Source organism: Symphalangus syndactylus, chromosome 21, assembly GCF_028878055.3.
Source record: "Symphalangus syndactylus isolate Jambi chromosome 21, NHGRI_mSymSyn1-v2.1_pri, whole genome shotgun sequence".
Classification (NCBI taxonomy): Eukaryota; Metazoa; Chordata; class Mammalia; order Primates; family Hylobatidae; genus Symphalangus; species Symphalangus syndactylus.
The window spans coordinates 76,427,744-76,447,025 of record NC_072443.2 but is presented as its reverse complement, the minus strand read 5'-3'; the positions used below and the strand labels follow the sequence as shown (position 1 = coordinate 76,447,025).

General features: G+C 40.3%; 1 protein-coding gene across 4 annotated transcripts in view; it reads right to left on the bottom strand.

The window, feature by feature from the left end:
• The window catches only part of SUCLG2 (succinate-CoA ligase GDP-forming subunit beta), a 406,175-nt gene that overhangs the window by 101,725 nt on the left and 285,168 nt on the right, over nucleotides 1-19,282 (bottom strand). The window contains exon 11 of one of the 4 annotated variants that reach the window (XM_055259739.2): nucleotides 7,914-9,053. The exons of the other annotated variants lie outside the window; for them this stretch is intronic. Within the exon in view, the coding sequence (XP_055115714.1) occupies nucleotides 8,938-9,053 (116 nt within the window). The 3' untranslated portion in view covers nucleotides 7,914-8,937. Of the gene's footprint in view, nucleotides 1-7,913; nucleotides 9,054-19,282 lie in introns of those variants that run through there. 4 annotated transcript variants of the gene reach the window in all.

Sequence of the window (19,282 nt, the reverse complement as noted above, 5' to 3'; positions counted from 1 at the left end):
GAAAGTTTCAGCAAAGAAACAGGATAGAAAGAACCAAATGGAAAGTTTATAACTGAAAAATACAGCAACCAAACTAAAAAAAAAAAAAGGATGAGCTGAACAGCAAAATGGAGGGCATAGAGAAAATAATCTGTGAACTGGAACACAGAATGATAGAAATTATCCAATTTGAACAATGCAGAGAAAACAGACTGAAAAAGTGAAAACAACATCAGGGACCTGAGGGATTATAACAGAAGAGCTAATATTTATGTCACCGAACTCCTGTATTGAAAGGAGAAAGTGGGGCTGGAAACGTACTTGAAGATATAATAGAGGAAAATTTGCCAAATTTGGCTAAAGACATACACCTTTAGAATCAAGAAGCTGAACGAAACTCAAGATTTTCAAGAATAAGTCTGAGTATGACTAGGTAGGCTATGAAAGCCACCAGATAATAACTTTGTTCACATTGTGAAGCTGTTGTTTTTAACCTGTGAAAAGGACTCAGAGACCATCAGTGATGCTACAGTAACAGTGTTAGACAGTGTCTAGCCAGAGTGACTAGTTATGACTTCAGTTAGCCCAGGAAGATTCAGATTAAGTATAGAAATGTTTAAGACACTCCATTGTTCACTATTTTTGTGCATTTGATATTTTATGCATTTTCCACAGGTAAGAAATATTTAGATTAACAGGTCAGTGTCCAGTTTTCATACAATCTAACATGTGTGACTAAGCACGTGATTAAAAATTCGCAATTTTAAGTTGAAATCTTACTGAGTATGCAGGCAATATCAGCACATTTAAGAGAACTTAGGAATTTCTTGACTATTTTTAAACTTTTTTGTGAGAATTTCTTAAATGGAGCGGACCAGCATAAAATTGAAAACAAAAATATAATGAAATATATTAAATTTGTACAGGCAGTTTGCGTATTTAAAGGAGTTTCACTGTTTGAAAACATGAAGCAATCCCCTTAAAGGTGATTTTTCAAAATTGGATAGATTTATAAATAGAATGAATCTACAAATTCAGAAAGTTGGTTTTAAAATTTGTAACTTAATTATTCACATTTAAACCTCTGAAAGATCTTTTCAATGACTAAAACCTGCCCCTGAAGACATAAAATCCCTCACACTAACACATACATGAAGATGCGGTATGATCATCGTCTATGGGAAAAATCTTGTTAAGTTTTTCTAGCGTGGAAACGCTAGAAAAGTGGAAAACTGGCCGGGCGCAGTGGCTTCACGCCTGTAATCCCAGCACTTTGGGAGGCTGAGGCGGGCGGATCATGAGGTCAGGAGGCCAAGACCATCCGGGCTAATACGGTGAAACCCCATCTCTACTAAACATACAAAAACAAAATTAGCCAGGTGTGGTGGCGGGCACTTGTAATCACAGGTACTCGGGAGGCTGAGGCAGGAGAATGGCGTAAACCCAGGAGGTGGAGCTGGTAGTGAGCCAAGATGGTGCCACTGCATTCCAGCCTGGGCAAAAGAGCGAGACTCCATCTCAAAAAAAAAAAAAAAAAAGACCCAGAAAAGTGGAAAGTTGCATCACTTCTCCAAGTCCTGTCCAGTTCAAGTGAGTAGTTCTAAGCGTGTCTGGATTACTCAATTCCTTGAGTAGAGATTTTGCCTCTATTTAATCTGTGTTATCCTTGCAGCTGCCATGGTGCCAGGGAAGAGCAGATGTTAGAGAAACATTTGTTTGAATTCATCTTAATCAGCTACATTTTCCAAGCTCTATTTTAAAATGGTGTATTCTGTGACAGTGGTCCTGAAGAGGTTTGGCTTCCAAGAATGAAATGACTCAGAAGAACCTGAAGCTCACCAGCCATATTGGCAACCTGAGCACTCATAGGATGACAACGTTGAGCAGAATTTAGCCCCCTCCAGCACTCTGTTAGAGTTTGGGAAGAACTGTTAGCTGCCTGGAACATGATTTTTGTATACTCAGGGGGCAAAGTTCTGCCATGTTGCCTTTAACCAGCCATGTTTCTGAGGTGCTGATTGTCCTTACACAATGCCTTTTTCTAAATAGCAAGCTTCACCCCCATGAAACACCTCAGTATAGATCAACATACTGTTTGACATTCATCACTGGAACAAAATGTGGCATACTTTCAAACACTAGAATTTTAGACACTGCAGTTCAAAGTTAAAGAGACTTACAACAACATGAAAAAGTCATCAATAATTACAACGCATATTATAGAAAAAATTAAGTTCTATATATTGAACAAAACTGGGTGGCATATCCACGAAATACATGCTCTATGAGAACCGGTGACTAATTATATTATTCCAATTAAAGATCTAAAACTAAGATGAGCATTCATTCTGAGACACTAAAATGTAAACTGAGTGACATTTTTAAATGTTATTTGAATAGATCAGCTTTAAAACAAACTTACTTGGGTTTGTATTCACCATATTTTTTTTACAGTTTAATATTTATCCCCCCAAAAAGAATATTATTAAAAGAACAGTATAACTTACATAAGTTTTCACAATCATAGAACATTTGTAAATTAGTGCAAGATCTCAGAGAAATGTGTAAATGCATTTGCATCTTTTTAAGTTTCATACATTTATCTAATAAGTATACTCTTCTCTCGCTTAACTTTATGCAGTGCTTTTTCTTTTTCTTTTTTTTTTTTTTTGAGACGGAGTCTCGCTCTGTCACCCAGGCTGGAGTGCAGTGGTGCATCTCGGCTCACTGCAAGCTCCGCCTCCCGGGTTCACGCCATTCTCCTGCCTCAGCCTCTCCGAGTAGCTGGGACTACAGGCGCCCGCCACCACGCCCGGCTAATTTTTTGTATTTTTAGTAGAGACGGGGTTTCACTGTGGTCTCGATCTCCTGACCTCGTGATCCGCCCGCCTCGGCCTCCCAAAGTGCTGGGATTACAAGCGTGAGCCACCGCGCCCGGCCCTATGCAGTGCTTTTTCTTTTGGTATTTTTTGTCTTTATTATACCAACGACCCATATTTACTATAGTAAATTAATACATATAATTAAATCAGAGTTTCTCAACCTTGGCACTATTGACACTTTGGGTTGAATAATTCTTTGCTATGGAGGGCAGACCTTGTGTTGTAGAATGTTCAGCAGCATCCTTGGCCTCTACCTACTAGAAGTGAAGAGTGTCCCCAGTTTTAATAAAGATAAGTGTCTCTAGACATTGCAAAATTTTCCCAGGGACAGCAAAATTGTCCTTAGTTAGAGCCACTAATTTATGAAAAGAAAACAAAGTCACCCATTTTTCTTTCATGCTTCTATTTTAGTTTATATTCTTATGGTCAATTTTCTCTATCTATATAGATATGTATCCATATATCTAGCTATAAGATATTTTATATATGGAACACATGTAAACACATATTTAAAATTAGCATTATTACTTCTCTTTTGCAGCATATATTATGAACATTCTTTCACAAAAAAGTATGTTTATTTCTTCATTTTTAAAATGGCTACATAATATTCCACTGTTTATATACAATATTATTTATTCCATTTACTACTTTCAGATATTGAAGTTATTCCCAATGTTTGATAAAAGTGTGCCTTTGGTTGGGTATGATATTCTTGGGAAACACTTTCTTCCCCTAAAATTTTTGCAGATTTGTTTCACTGTCTTTTGGTATTAAAAATGGCTGAGAATTATCCGTCCAGTAAAATTTCTTCTCCTCTGCATTTGTTCATCTGCATGTTTAGTCAAGGAACCCAAAGGATTCTTTCTTTATTCTTAAAGTTAAAAACCTCTGTCTTTAAAGTATCAACTTACTGATATTTCCTGAAATATAGTGTTTCTTTTCAGTCTTTTGGCACAATTTCACATTCATTTCAATAAACTTTTATTCTATTATATCTTTAAAATCACTTTCATTTTTAGTTGCTGGTCTTTTCTACTTTAAGCACACCAATTATCCTTATGTTGGATTGTCCTTGTCCTATGTATTATTGCCTCCCAGTTCCTCAAACATTTTATTGCACTGTACTAATCTATAACTGTAGTTGACCGCAGGTAACTAAAACTGAAATGTGAAACCAAGGATAAAGGAGGACTACTGTATGTGTTGTATGTGATTCCTAATACAAGGCTATTTATTTATTTAAAACGATTTATCATTGCGAAGTCATCTGTGCTTTTTAATACAAGGTCCTTCAAAAATTATTTGTTTTGCTCAGGGTAGTTATGAGGATTTAAAGCATATGAATGTTCAATATTAAAAGGTAATTGAAAAAAAAAAACTCCAAATGGAATCTTCAAATCTTCTAGTCTCTCCGATTGTCTGATGTTTGAAAACAGATGTGTTAATGACTACCACATCATGGCTTACTTTCATTTTTTTCTTCCCTATCTAGGAAAGGAATTAGGAGAGCTCCCAATAAACATGCCTCTATGTTGCTGCCACTACAAACACAAGGGAGGAACAAGAACAACAACAACAAAAACCTGACAATTTCCCCATAGCTGGCATATACAATTTAATTAATTTTGGATTTGTGAAATTTGGCATAAGGTGCCTAGGAATTGCTCCTGGCCTACTTAGAATATGAAAATATGAGATAAGACTGCCAGACCTAAACTTCTCCAGAAGAAGGGTAGAGACTGCAAACTAAATTTTCTCCTAATACGATAAAACTGTCTCCAGCCTTTATCTCTTGTGCCCCTCTGCCTTTTGTCTTTTGGATGGTCACAGTTATAGATGCTGGGAAGGCACTGAGTTAAAGAGAAGGCACTTGGAATTAGATCCCTAAAAAATGGTCCTTGCCTTATGCCTTGTGCAAGTCCAGGAGGTGCTATTCACATCGTAGTCCATATGACCTGCCAGTTGCCTATGGTGATCTTTCTGCTTCTAAACCCTGCTCTCAAAGTATGAGATACACAGGGCAAGCAATACATTCAAGAACCCATCTTGCTAAATGTCTTTGCCTCCAACATTCTTTCAAATGATCCTAAGTGGCACAACCTTAGCGAATTTGGGTCCTCATAGATACAAAACAAAGACCAGTGGCTTTTGACTCAGAAGACCAAGTTTCAATCCTGACGAGCCACATGCTAGTTTTGTGCTCTTGGTCATGTTACCTAAATTCTCTGAGTTACAATGTTCTCACCAGTAAAACAACGATAGATTCACAGAGTTGCTATAGAGGATTAATTAGGACAGCATAGGTGAAGTTCCTGGCACACAGAAAGCACTTAATCAATGTGAGCCTCTCTGAAGTGAAAGTAATGCATCCTAATACCCAGGAGATTTAGACCAGAGAGCTATACTGTCCAATATGGCAGCCACTAGCAATGTGTGGCTATCAATTACTTAGCATTAGACTTTAAAGTTCAGTTCCCAGGATGCTCAATAGTCACATGTGATGGATGACTATATGTTGGACAGCACTGAAATTTACCATTGCCATCATACAGAAAGTTTTACTGGACAATAGAAGAAATGATAGAATTAAACAAGAATCCAAAGTCCAGAAGCCAACATCTTTGCCATTAACTACGAAACTCGAGAGGAGCAACTTTATCTCACTTTGTCACAACTTCCTCATTGGTAAAATGGATACTGCCTTTGCAGTAATGTGGTGGGGATCAGGTACACTGAGGTTACTTTTTTTTCCTTGCTGTAGTCTTTCCAAGACTAAACAATGCATGACATACTCACTAGCAAGGATCACTTTGAGGATGAGTTAGTTGATAGGTGCAGCCCTTTGGTAGTTTAATATTCATAGCCATGATTTGGTATTATTCCAATGCACCTGTAAGCAGTTAGGAACAGCATATGTTCAAAAGTGCAAAGAACTACTGCAGACAGTCCTTGTGGTGATGGAAAGACAAAAAGTAACAAAACTGAATTGGTTTTCATTGGCAAGCGGCCTTTTGTAGACTTTTTGTAGCTCTCACAGGGTTTAAAATGGAAAGATCAAGGGTCACATTTCCTACTTTTCCATTTCTGTTTCACTTTAATGTCTAAATCTTCCTTTCCCAGGTTTGAAAACAATACTCCGTTGCTGTCATTTTGGGGGCAATGTTGTATTTTTCTATTTATCTAGAACTGGGGTTGGCAAACCTTTTATGTAAAGGGCCAAAGAGGAAATATTTTACGGTCATAAGGTTTCTATCACAACTACTCAGCTCTGCTGTGTAGCATGAAAGTAGCCACAGACAACATGCACACAAAGGGGTGTGTCTCTGACGATAAAACTTAATTTACTAAAATAGGCCCTTGGGCCTTAGTTTGCCAACTCCAGATCTAGAAAAATATGAAAGAACATGTCCTTTTCACTTCCTCACATTGTTTCCTTCTCCACTATGATGTATATTTTCTCACTGATTTTAATTTTGAACATATGGTGTATCCCACAAATGATCATAAACATTCAAATGTTTACTTTAGTAATGTGAAAAAATAATATTCCTTCTAATTTTTATCAAGGCTTTGCACTTAAAAAACAATATAATTCTTAAAGACATTTTTTTTTCCTCAGAGAGAAAACTGAGAGGAAGAGACATGAAAATAAAATGTAGAAGAATTGTAATTTAATTCTTGGAGAAGGGGATAAAGCAATTAAATCATTTATGTGATTATTTCATAAAAGTGTTAATAACAAGCAAATAGCCTTTTTTTTTTCAAATAAGCTCAAAGCCAAAACAATCAAAAACGCTGATTACAACTCAAGATGAGATTTTGGGTGGAGACACAGCCAAACCATATTAGGTAGTTAATATGTTAAATGTAAACTTGTCTGAGTTTTTTATGGCCTTTATTTATTGTATAGAAGACCACAAAAATTATTGTAAGTGAACCAGGGCCAGGTTCAGGAATAGGTTACTGACCTGAAACTGATCACTGGAGTCATAAAGACTCAATTTTGGGAGGTGTCTTAGAGTTACCGAGAGAGAAGCTTCTTTCCTTCCTCTCTCCTTCCTCCCTCTTTCTTTCATTTATTTTCTTTCCCTCTGCTCCCTCTTTCTCTTCTGAGGATGCTAAATTTGAGAACCTCACATGTAATGGCCAGCAGCCATTACCCACCTGTAAAAATGGCCTCCCCGAGAATAAAACCAATAGAGACAAGCTACGCTAAGGATGCAAAAAGAACAAGCTCTGATGGCTTTGAGCTTATTTGAAAATAAAAGGCTATTTCCTTGTTATTAACCCTTTTATGAAATAATCACAAAAATGATTTAATTGCTTTATCCCCTCCTCCAAATTGGGTTGACTGGAAACATAAATATTTACAAGTGATTCAAACATAGTCCTCTTCAGAGATCAAAAAATTTAAAAATGTTGTCTAGTTGACAAAATATAGGTTATTTTTTTTACTGCACCAACTAGTGATTAAGCTATCAAAAACCAAAACACACCTAAGAAGACACTGTTAATATTCTTCATTCATTGCATGGGCATTAAGAAAGGATGTAAGACTGATCTATCCAATAGTTTATTTCTCCACGGCAAACATGGCTCTAAACAATAATGACTTTCATACTTTTGTCCACACATGAAATTTATGAGAACAACGTAAGCTGGTAAAAAAACAAACAAAATAGTTTAGTCTGCTACATATTTATACACTGAAAGGAAAATTAATGGTGGCAATTGAGCCTCACTTAATGGAAGGAGTTTATACTGGAGTATCTCCCTTTGCGTCACGCCGACTGACATCACAGTTTAACCTGTCAGACATCTGAGATACATTCCTGGGGTTCTGGTTTGTGTATAACTTTTATGGATTCAATAATCTCCTAACACAGAAATGGTTATCTGATAAAGCTGAGTGGAACTGGAACAATTCTGGAATGACCCAAATTATCAAATTTTAGAGACACACCTAAGACACTAAGACTAGTGTCTTTGTAAAAAAAAAAAAATTGTTTGAGGAATAAAATTGACTAAAATGAGAAATACACACTGGTCTTACAGCTTACAGAACATAATTTTATTTAAATTTTATAGATAAAAATCTACCAAAATTTAAACAAAAATTTTATCCAAATCCTTTCCCACAACAAAATTGGAAATCATGAAAAAAAACCACATTCAAACAAGGTTCTCATCTTTCTACCATAAACTGGTAGATTCTGGGAGGATGAGGAGTAAGAGATAAACGAGGAGAGAAGATACTGATACTCAACACAATTTGATCTTCAGTGTTGTCTCATCTTGAAATGTCTTAATAACAGAGATTTCCATAAGAATCAGGATTCATTTTTGACACAAAAATGGAAGCTTCCATTCCCAAAATCACAAATAAGGCTACTGGTTTTCTTTTTAGTGTGAGGTAAACAGTATATTCAATATTAAGGCAAATGGTAAAAACACATGGATGGTATATTAATGCAGACATTCCATTATTAAATATATTTTGGAATACTCATGGATTTTTCAAACATATGTTAGAATTAGAAACCTGTAAAATCTGCAGTAGTGTGTAATAGCTATTTTCTTGAATGTCTTAGCAGTGCCTTTTTAGTAGCTAATATGTTCAGTGTAATCTTGTGCCTTTTTAGTAATTAATATATTAAATATAATCTTGTGTCTGAGTTTTTAAATGGTCTGTTTTTCTTTTTCATTATGTAGGATTAGGTGCCCACCAAAATTCTTGTAAATGAAGCAGGACCTGATTTCAAATTCTGTCTATACACACAATATTTGGCCACATAGACCGCTCCCCAAAGTCTGCAAAACACTGCCTAGTGGGCAGGCTTACAGTGACAGAAAAGTATGAGAACACAAGATATTATTCTTATAAAGACTAAAATCAGATTTAGGCTGTCTAGATATCTTATTCGAGAAAACACAGATTTAAGATTTTTCAGTGATTCTTGCCTTCCCCCTCCCCTTTTCTTCCCCAAGGACATAACCATTTGTTTCACAATGATGAACCATCCCTTTTTATGGAAAAATGGCTTTCTTTCTCCATCGGATCAGGACAAAGACATCACTTCTTGGCCACACTGGCCACAGCCTTCTTGGCTGCATCCTCCAGGTCAATGGCTGAAGTAATGGGGAGTCCGCTGTTGTTGAGTATCTTCTGGGCCTCTTGGACATTGGTTCCTAGAAGGGGGACAGGAAACAATCACTGAATGAAACTAGAGGTGGCGCCTTATAAAGTTTGCACAAGGACACACAAGACTCACCTGTCTATAGCTTTTCACTAGGAAATGGATTAAATATAGGTTCTCATCAAGGTCGCTGACAGAAAAGATTATGTCATGAAATTTATCTCAAGCTGTGGTCCAGCTAGAAAAGAAGATGAAAGCAAGGGCTTGCAAGAGGGAAATGAACATGTTTTACTGATGGAAGCTGAGATGTCTGCTGATAATCACAGCCATGTGGATCTAATGCGGTTTTGGCCCACACCAGAAGTCACCTGTCTTAAAGCCCTCTTGGACATCATCAGGGATTTGGGCTGGGATCTGACTGGAGAAAGGAAGTTCCGAGAACCTGCCCAGCTATGCCCACAAATCCACTGCTTTGGAGACTCTGGCGGCATCCAGCATGTCCATTTCTGCCTTCTCCTGACTCTATAAAATGAAATGGGCTGAGCCCTTCAAAATGGGCAAAGCGGCCTCTGATGGCAATCTCTTGACTGTTCCTGGTGGATCTGGAGTATCTTCCGGCCAAGCAACCTCATTCAAAGGTGTGCTTGGGGACTATTTAACATGAGAACTGCTTTTCTGCCCTTTTAGAGTGAACAACTCCTCTAGCAGAAATGTGATAGAATTTTAGTGTCTAATGAAATATCTCATCCTACATCATTTCCTGTGCTTTTATCTAGTTGGCAAGACAGAGCCTATTTATAAACAAAGACCTTGAAATACAGGCCTTGGAGAACTTGCCTTACCACAAAGAATGCAAATGAAAAGAGGCACTGGGTCAGCACATTTCATATAAAGAGGCAAATGCTGGGTTAAATAGAAATGGGTGGATTGAAAAGATGATGCAGCACTGATTCTCCTGAGACGCTGGGTCTACCCAAGCAGCAGTGAAGAGGGCCGCTTGGCACTGTGTCTTCACCTTAAGGCTCACCTACTCCTGTTTTTACAGAGGAAGCTGGTGAAAGTCCTCTCTGGAAGGTGAAAGCATAAAATGTGGGAAGTTGCTACCTGAAATCCCCATGCTTGCTCTGCCATGTACTTGTTATGTAGTTTTGGGTAAATCATTTAACTTCGAGCCTTAACTTTTGTTTCCATACAGAGCACTATCATCCTCGTAATGTTCCCCAGAACTAATATCATTAAGTGCTTAGGTATGCCAGGCACAGTGCTAAGTAACTTGTACACAGCATATGAAATCTTTACAAAAATTATGAGTAGTCCTATTGTTCCTATTTTACAGATAAGGCAACTGAGGCACAGAGAAGTCAAATAACTTTTCTATGGTCACAGTGGCAGTAAGTGGCAGAGATGGGACTTGAACTGTTGTCTGTAATTATAAATGCTGCATGTTCTAAAGATATGCTAGTCTGCTTCTCTACTTGTAAAATGAGGACAGTATAGCTGATGGTATAGGTTGTGATGAGAAGAAAATGAAATGAGTGTAAAAGCATTTTTGTAAATGGTGCAGTATCTGTGGCAGGCCTGGCTGGCTTTGCACCATAGATTCCTGCTCCTCTTCTGCAGGAGACTGCTATTGCTGGAAAGAGCTGCCCAGCCAGAAACTACATTTCCCAGGCCCCCCTGCATCTCGAAAGGGACATGTGACTGAGTTCAGGCCAAAGGAATGTCACATGGCCATGACAATCTCCAAAGGGACTCTCCATACTCGGTTTTCCTTGTCTGCTTTCTGGAGTGTTCCTAGCCGGGGCAGCCCTGGAAGTCACCTTTCTGGTTTTGGTTGTGTTTTGTCTTGCTTTTTCTTTCTGAGATAGGCTCTCACTGTGTCACCCAAGATGGAGTGCAGTGGTGTGATCTCAGCTCACTGCAGCTTCAACCTCCTGTGCCAAGTGATCCTTTCACCTCAGCCTCCCAAGTAGCTGGGACTAAAGGCACACACCACCACGCCCAGCTATTTTTTGTATTTTTTGTAGAGATGGGGTTTTTCCACATTGCCCAGGCTGGCCCTGAACTTCTAGGCTCAAGGAATCCATCTGCCGTGGCCTCCCAAAGTGCTGGGATTACAGGCATGAGCCCTTGCACCCAGCCAAATCACTTTTTGAAGATGGCAATGACTCCTTCAGCCTGGATACTTTAATAACTCTCGGGAGCCAAGCATCTTACCCACTCACCCTCTTAGACCTTACGGGAATGAGAAAGACCCTTCTATAATGTTAAGACTCTGAAATTTCTGCATTTTTCTGTTGTTACAGGAGCTAGCATTATTTTGACTAATATATGACTTTGTAAACGCTGTGGAAGGCAGCTTCTAAAATGGTTTTCAAAGATCAATCACTCTTGCCTCCTGGTAGTCACATGGTTGTAGAATCCGTCCCCCTTGAGTACGATCTGGACCCAGAGCCTTGCTTCTAATAGATGAGCACACGGCAAAAGTGGTGGAATGTCACTTCTGAGACTAGGTTACAAAAGCCTGTGGCTTCAATCTTGCTCTCTTTAACTCTTTGTTCACTCTGATGAAGCAAACTACCCTGCTATGAGCTGCCCTCTGGAGAGACTCACCTGGCAAGGAACTGAGGGCAACCTCTGGCCAATGGCTGATGAGGAACTGAGGCTCTGGGTCTAATAGCCAAGGAAAAAGTGCATCTGGCCAAGAACCATATAAGGGATCTTGGAAGCAAATTCTTCCCTAGTCAAGCCTTGAGATCACTACAGCCTGGCTGACAATGTGATTGCAGCCTTGTGAGAGACCCTGAATGAGAGGATCCACCTAAGCCACACCCAGATTCCTGACCACAGAAACTGTGAGATAATAACTGTTCTTTTTGTTAAGCTGCTAAATTTTAGGGTAATTTGTTAAGTGCTGATAGGTAAGTAATACAGATGTAAAAATTTATTATTTCATTAATACAACCTGCGTGCACTTTGATTCATTTGACTGTGGCAGGTGTTAGATAGCAGGCTAAGGAATTTAGACACTAATCAAAGCATGGCTTTCATGGAGTAATGACAGAGTGTGAAGCAAAAGCCCTGATGGACACAGGAGCAAATCAGTCTTTGGACCAGAAGGTAAATGACAGTTACATGTGTAAATTTTGTTTTAGACAGAGTCTTGCTCTGTCACCCAGGCTGGAGTGCAGTGGCATGATCTTGGCTCACTGCAACCTTCGCCTCCCTGGTTCAAGCAATTCTCCTGCCTCAGCCTCCTGAGTAGCTGGGATTAGAGGCATTGGCCACCTCTCCCAACCAATTTTTGTATTTTTAGTAGAGAAAGGGTCTCACCATATTGGCCAGGCTGATCTTAAACTCCTGACCTCAAGAGATCCACCCGCCTGGGCCTCTCAAATTCTGGGATTAGAGGCGTGAGCCACCGTGCCCCATGTGTAAATTTCTATCTCCTCCCACAGAGACATGGACTAGGCCCTTCTTCCTCTTCCTTTCTTCTTTTGAGCACCTTCCAATCTCAACACAGCTCTAAGACCTCCAGATAGGTGCAGGAGTGGCGCTCCTGATGTCTTCCTCCATTTCAGATCCTGCTCTTTCTGGAGACTAGTTTTTTATCACGGTTCCCGCTTATTCAGGTAACTTCTTATTCAGTTTTACCTGAGTTCCTTTGCATGTGTATGGATGAAACGAGCTCTTGATCTTCTTAATTTTTTGAGATAACTTTAATGACTTGTGCTTCCTTGCAACCAAGTAATCTAAATAATTCAGTTCCTTAATTAATATCCTCTTTTGCAACCAACTTAGCACCAAGTAGTATTCCCAAGGGGAAAGAAATGATTTGGAAATTCATGAGCACCCAGATGTGCTGGGCCACTGCCCTTGCTGGGCTCTCCACCCAGAGCTCTGTTGGGCTGACACCTCTCTCCACTGGGCTGACACCCATTCATTCACAAGGCATCTGTTAAACGGCATTTCTTTGGGGATATCTTTCTAATCACCACCTCCCCATGCCCCAACTAAAGCAGGGGCTGGTACAATGAACTTCCGGAGTACCTTGTATTTCTAAAATCTTACCATGGATGAAGTCTTATTGGGATGACTTACTGATGCTTCCCTCTTCCTCTCCAAACATCCACTTTCCTTTGTCAGGCTTGCTTACCGGATACCTCTCAGTATCTGTTAGCTAGCAGTACGTGCTGACCGACGGGGTAACTCCAGATGGATTCCCACATACAAAGTGTGCTCGACGAGAGGAGGAGTGGGCGGGTACTTTTTGATAGATCTCCTTGCTGTCCTAACAATCCTTTCCTATAGGGTTGAAATAGATACCCCCAAACTGCTCAAGGTGCAATCAGGAGGGATTTTTTTTTTTTTTTTTTTTTTGGAGTCCTCTCAGGGTTACCCAGGGGTTTTGGGAGTGGCTCCTTTTGCTGGGAAGGGCCCAGGAAGAGCCATAGCTCAGAAAGGAACAGACATAAGAAAAAAGACAGGTATAGAGTAAGAGAAAGTAAAGAAAAAAAATGAGTTTGCCAAGTGCCTTCCACACCAGCCCCTACCCTGATGCTGGCACCATCTCTTTGCAGCATTCGACCTGGTTTCTCCTTGAAGGCATAGCTCTACTGCCCACTGACCCTACCCTGGTCATTAATTACCACTTGCTTCCTCCTTCCTGTTGCGGGAACAACTGCAAGGGGAGGTGGAGACACGCAGAGAAGAGGGATTAAAAGGAAACCAGCTGGGCATGGTGGCCTGTAGTCCCAGCTACTCAGGAGGCTGAGGTCAGAGGACCGCTTGAGCACAGAAGGTCAAGGCTGCAGTGAGCTGTAATTGCACCACTGCACTCCAGCCTGGGCAACAGAGTAAGACCCTGTCTCTATTTTCAAAATAAATAAATAAATAAATATAAATAAAATAAAATAAAAGTAAAACAGTAGATAGTGGAAACAGGTTATTGAAAAAGAAAAGGAAGAAAAGAACTAGAGGAAGCATTGGAAATGATTGTGAGTTTCTGCATTCCTTTTTTGTAAAATGATATTATTTGAGTATTTAAGGTTATTTTCTTCTTAATTCACCAAGTGTCTGACATCTATTCCCCAACCCTCTCCCTGCCTTTACTTCTAAATAGAAATTATCATAGCTGCTTTAAACTCTGACATGGAATTAAGTGTTCTAAAGAGAGTGTTTATGCCTGTGCACAGAATTACAAAGGAAATTGATCTCCTTCCCACATTTAAATGGTGCTACTGACATGTTCTAATATTTATTAAATGCTACATTGCTTTTTAATGAGCCTTCAGGACAACACTTTTAATAACCACCTGTACAGATAACTGATCAACTCATGCTGGTGGAACCTCAGGCACTTCTTAATATCTGCTTGTTGAGAGCCACTCAGCTAAATGGTTATCTACCCACTGCAGGCCTTAAAAATGGAAAATCAAAGGGGAATGAGTTTAAAATGAAATCTTGCTCTACTACTAGGGGATATTATAAATAATAACAATTATTAAAATGTTAAAAATTCGTGACCTCCTCGGCATGTTACCCGTGACTTTCTGCCACTGGGTGGAGTAAGAGAGCTGTAAACAAAGATGCAAGGTTAATTTAGCAAAATTTCTTCTTGGCTTTTATTACACACAAGAGAAAATAAAGGTAGTGGGCACATGGCACAGGATTTTGCTCGCAAGGTGCAGAGGCCTCTTGCCTTTTATCACAAGGCTGTGAGGAAAATCATTTTCCAGCCTGGAAATATGTAGAAACTGTAATTTAAAAATCATTATTTTAATAGGAATTCAGTTTTTTAAAAAAGAATACAGTAGTTAGCACTTATTGAGTACGTATTAGGTGCAACAAATGTTTGTTGGATACAAGAGTTAAGGGGTTCACAAGTATCATGAAACTTAATCCTCAGAGCAACCCTGCAGTTGACATCATTTTAATCCCCATTTTACAGGAAAGGCAACTAAAACACTGGGAGGCTTAGGAACTGGCCTGACATCCTCAGCAAGTCAGTGGCTGAGCCAGGACTTGAACCCAGGTTCATCTGAGGGCAAAGGCACATAACCACGCAGCTGGCCTTTAAGTGCTAGAAGGAATTCACTAGAGGAAAATGAGTCCCCAAGATGTCAGACAATTTGCTTGGATCAAACAACCAGTTAACCCTGACAGGTCTGATTCTTGGTCTAGTGCTCCGAGTTAGGGCTGGCAAGTTCTAGTTTTTGGGCAAAATTGAGCCAGCTGCCTCTTTTTGTATCACCTGCAAGTTAAGAATAGGGTTTACATTTTTAAATAGCTGAGAGGAAAAAATCACAGGAACATTTTATGATACATGAAAGTTACATGAAATTCAAATTCCAGCATCCATAAATAACTTTTTCGTGGAACATAGCCAAACTGATTTGCTTCATCAGTGGCTGCTTGCGCTTTGCAATGGGAGGAGTCAGTCGCTGTGGCACAGACAGTATGGCCTCGAAAGCCAAAAGTATTTCAGCCCCTCTGCTGGAAGTAACTGAGTTTTTTTCTCCCCACTGGGAGAGGGGAATTCAGTGGAAACAAGCCAAATTCTCTAAAGCAGCAAATTCCTCCTCAAATGTCCACTGCTCCTGTACCCTTGCGCCTCCTTCCTTAGTCTCCTTTCAAGTGGCAATTAGATAGAGGAGTTCCATTTTCTTGGTGACGTGTAAATTTAGATAACTTTTCATGTCTCTTTTGCCTTGTTGTTTTATGTCAGAAACAGAATAATTCATTGAGAATCAGAGGCAAAACTTCTGCTATGTCAGCAGCTCTTACTTGTTTGAGATGATATGTGCCAAATACCTAGCACCGAGCTTGGCAGCCAACAGCATTGGCCATCCATGTGGCCTCAGTCGAGATACCGACAAGGGTTTAGATGATAATAAGGATAGATAACATTTCCTGAGCCAAGAACTATTGCAAATTATTTAAAAACTCATCCACTCCTTATAGCAACCTTATAGAGTTGCCCTATTTTTATTTCCATTTTGCAGAGGAAGAAGCTGAGATTTTAAACCCGGTTCTGTTCCCTAGTAGCTGAACAACCTGGGGAAGTTACTGCAGTTTTGAGGCTTTAGATTTCTCCTTGAATGTGAATCTTATCTAAATGCTTTGTACCCCTAACATTTTATGAAGATTAAAGATGACATAAGATATTCTGTGTGGCTGTATTATATCCACACCTAATTTCCTCGATGATTTCTTCTTGCACAGTAAGAAGAAATCAACACTCAGGGTGTGAATGTGATAGTTATTCGGACCATCACAGTAGGAGCCCCCAGCTCCAGTGGCAGGAAGCCAATGGCTAGGTTCGTCTCTACACGGTTTCAAGGAATGGTGTGTATGTGCTATGATCTTGCAAGCAAGGTTTAGGATCGAGTCTAACATATTCACTGAGAGCTGATGCTACGTGCTTATGCTTTCAATTACGTTAACCCTTGAAAAAAAGGCAACATAGATACTAAACCAAAGTTAAAGGAGCCTTAATATTAAACTAGAATGGAACGAACCCTCTGGCAAGCAAGAACCTTACACTTCTGTGCTCACCTGCCATCATCTGCTAGGGATAAGACAATTCTTTTAAAGAAGGGATGTTTTATACACCCAAATATCTGCATGTGAATTTACCTTTCATGTTTTCCTTGAATCTTCCTCCTAGCTTTCAAGCCATGCATACTCTCATTTATGGATGATTTAAGAAATTTTCAAAGGTAATTTTAACAGTGTGAGACTTTTGTCGAAAATGCTGACTTTGGTCCACCATTACTGCCTAAGACAGAATCACACTCATCACTGCGTCACTGAGTGTGATTCTGTCCTTATGTGGGGAAATGACTGAGTGGACCTCATTGCTAATATTTTCCTTGGGAAGAAGTCAGATTCTCAGAGCTTAATATTGCCTGCCAAATTCTTACTTGACTCTCATGAGACATTTCAGAGCTTAGGGGCAGGGAGATTTAGACACAGATAACACACATGAGGATTTTCCAGAATTCTAGGTCTTGCTGCTGGCCTCTTGTCTACACTAGGGATCTGTAAGCTATAGCTCATGGGCCAAATCTGTTCCACTATCTGTTTTTGTTAAAAAAAGATTACTGTGGCACAGCCATGTCCATTCCTCTACCTATTGTCTATTGCTGCTTCAACACTACAATGGCAGAGCTGAGTAATCACAATAGGGAATATACAGTCACAAAGCCTAAAATCCTGCCCTTTACAGAAAAAGTTTATAGACCTTTGCTCTATATCCAAATTTCTGGCCTTGTGGCTAAAGGGTCAGGTGAAGACAAGAATCATCTTCATCTGGTGTTTCCCAGCTTGCAGTCTCTATTTCTGACTTGATATAGTGGTGAGCAGCTATATATCTAGGAGAGAAAAAGCCCACCTATGGTCTCTTTGAATTGACAATGGCAAATATTGGCTCGAATTTCCACTCCCTCCACCCCTTCCCACATGTGTGGTTAGAAAGATCATAGAACTCTTTTTCCACTGAGCTGGGATACAGCCTCAGAATCTTTCTTGGCACAGCACTGCTCAGGCAGCCACTGCCAATAAAGAGAAGGTGGCATGAGATGAAAGCTGTCTTCCCTCATCCAAAACATTTCTCATGAAGTCTTTCCCCAAAGGTAGTTCTGCCTCAGGACAGCCTCAAGGTGGCGCTCTCTGGAAGAGTCTTAGCGGGACACACTTAGCCTCTATAAGACACTGCAGACTGAATCACCTCTAAGTCTCCTCCTGATAGCAATGTCCTCGCTCACTCTCTTTTTGATGGCTCATCAAATACGACTTTCAAGTGGAAATTGAGTCAGGAAGAAATGAACTGACTAGTCACTCAGAAGATATCCAACAGCACGCAGTGGTGTTCTGACATTATAAGGCAGCACTCAGGATATGCCAGTCCTGGTACCTGCCCAGTTTTAAAACCTCTCCTTACAAAAATGGCCACACCCACAGCTACTGCTCAGGGAAGCAACTTCAGGCTCTTGTTTCTGAAGGCATGACCACTGCCTAGAGTGGGGCAGCTACCCGACCAAAGGCAGCCCACTCCTGGGGCAGATAAGACCTATGATGTGCACTGGGGGATGTTTCCTTCCATGCAGAGGGACAGTCATTAGTGTAACCCCTCCTGTTCCCTTTGCCTATCACTGGCTCCATCTAGGAGTGGTGACGGTGTAGGGAGCTGACTGAATATTCGAATGGAGAAAGTTGGCATGGGTAGTCCCACCCCTTCCTCTGGCCTTCCTTTTAGGGATATGCCACTCAGAGTGAGTCCAGGTCATCCTCTGCTCCTTGGGTTCCACCCTGGGATGGAAGGTACACTGAAGTCTAGTGGTGCCTGTGACTGGGTTTACAAAGCTGCCTAATTCTGGGGCTCAGAGTAAGGAAGCTCACTATTGGTCACACAATAAGGTGCATCCTCCAACTACTTCTTTTTTCTTTGGTGATGAAGGTAATATTTTTGTTTTCTCAGTCTATTTATTTCTCACTGGGATCAGAACCCAGGTGGAAAAGGATCTGTTGGGCCTCTTCAAAGACCCTAACTCCACGGCTTGGTTGGATGGGCTGTGAACTATGGGAGTGGTGGCTATTAGGTAAGCTAATTAGATTGGCTACCTATGGGATCTGGACTTTTAGGGAACACCGTGGGATCAGGATGGCCTTCCTGAGAGGCCAGAAGGTCTCAGAGGGACCAAGAAAAAACACAAAGGAGTGAGAAAGTCAGTTCTGTGGATCATACTCTGAGAACCACTACAGTAAAAGCAGTAACAGACACTTTACTTATTTATTTGAGACGGAGTCTCGCTCTGTCACCCAGACTGGACTGCAGTGGCGCGATCTCGGCTCATTGCAAGCTCTGCCTCCCAGGTTCACGCCATTCTCCTGCCTCAGCCTCCCAAGTAGCTGGGACTACAGGCACCCGCCACCACGCCCAGCTAATTTTTTTATTTTTTTTTTGTTTTTAGTAGAGACGGGATTTCACCGTGTTAGCCAGGATGGTCTCTATCTCCGACCTCGTGATCCGCCTGAATAACAGACACTTTAATATGATAACGATCCAAAAGTCTTGTACACTTTATCAACAAACTCAGATTACTATACTCAAGCAGCCCCACTGAGTCAACATCTACTGTATTAGTCTGTTCTCATGCTGCTAATAAAGACATACCCAACACTGGGTAATTTATTAAGGAAAGGGGTTTAATTGACTCACAGTTCCACATGGCTGGGGAGGCCTCACAATCGTGGTGGAAGAGCAAGGGACGTCTTACA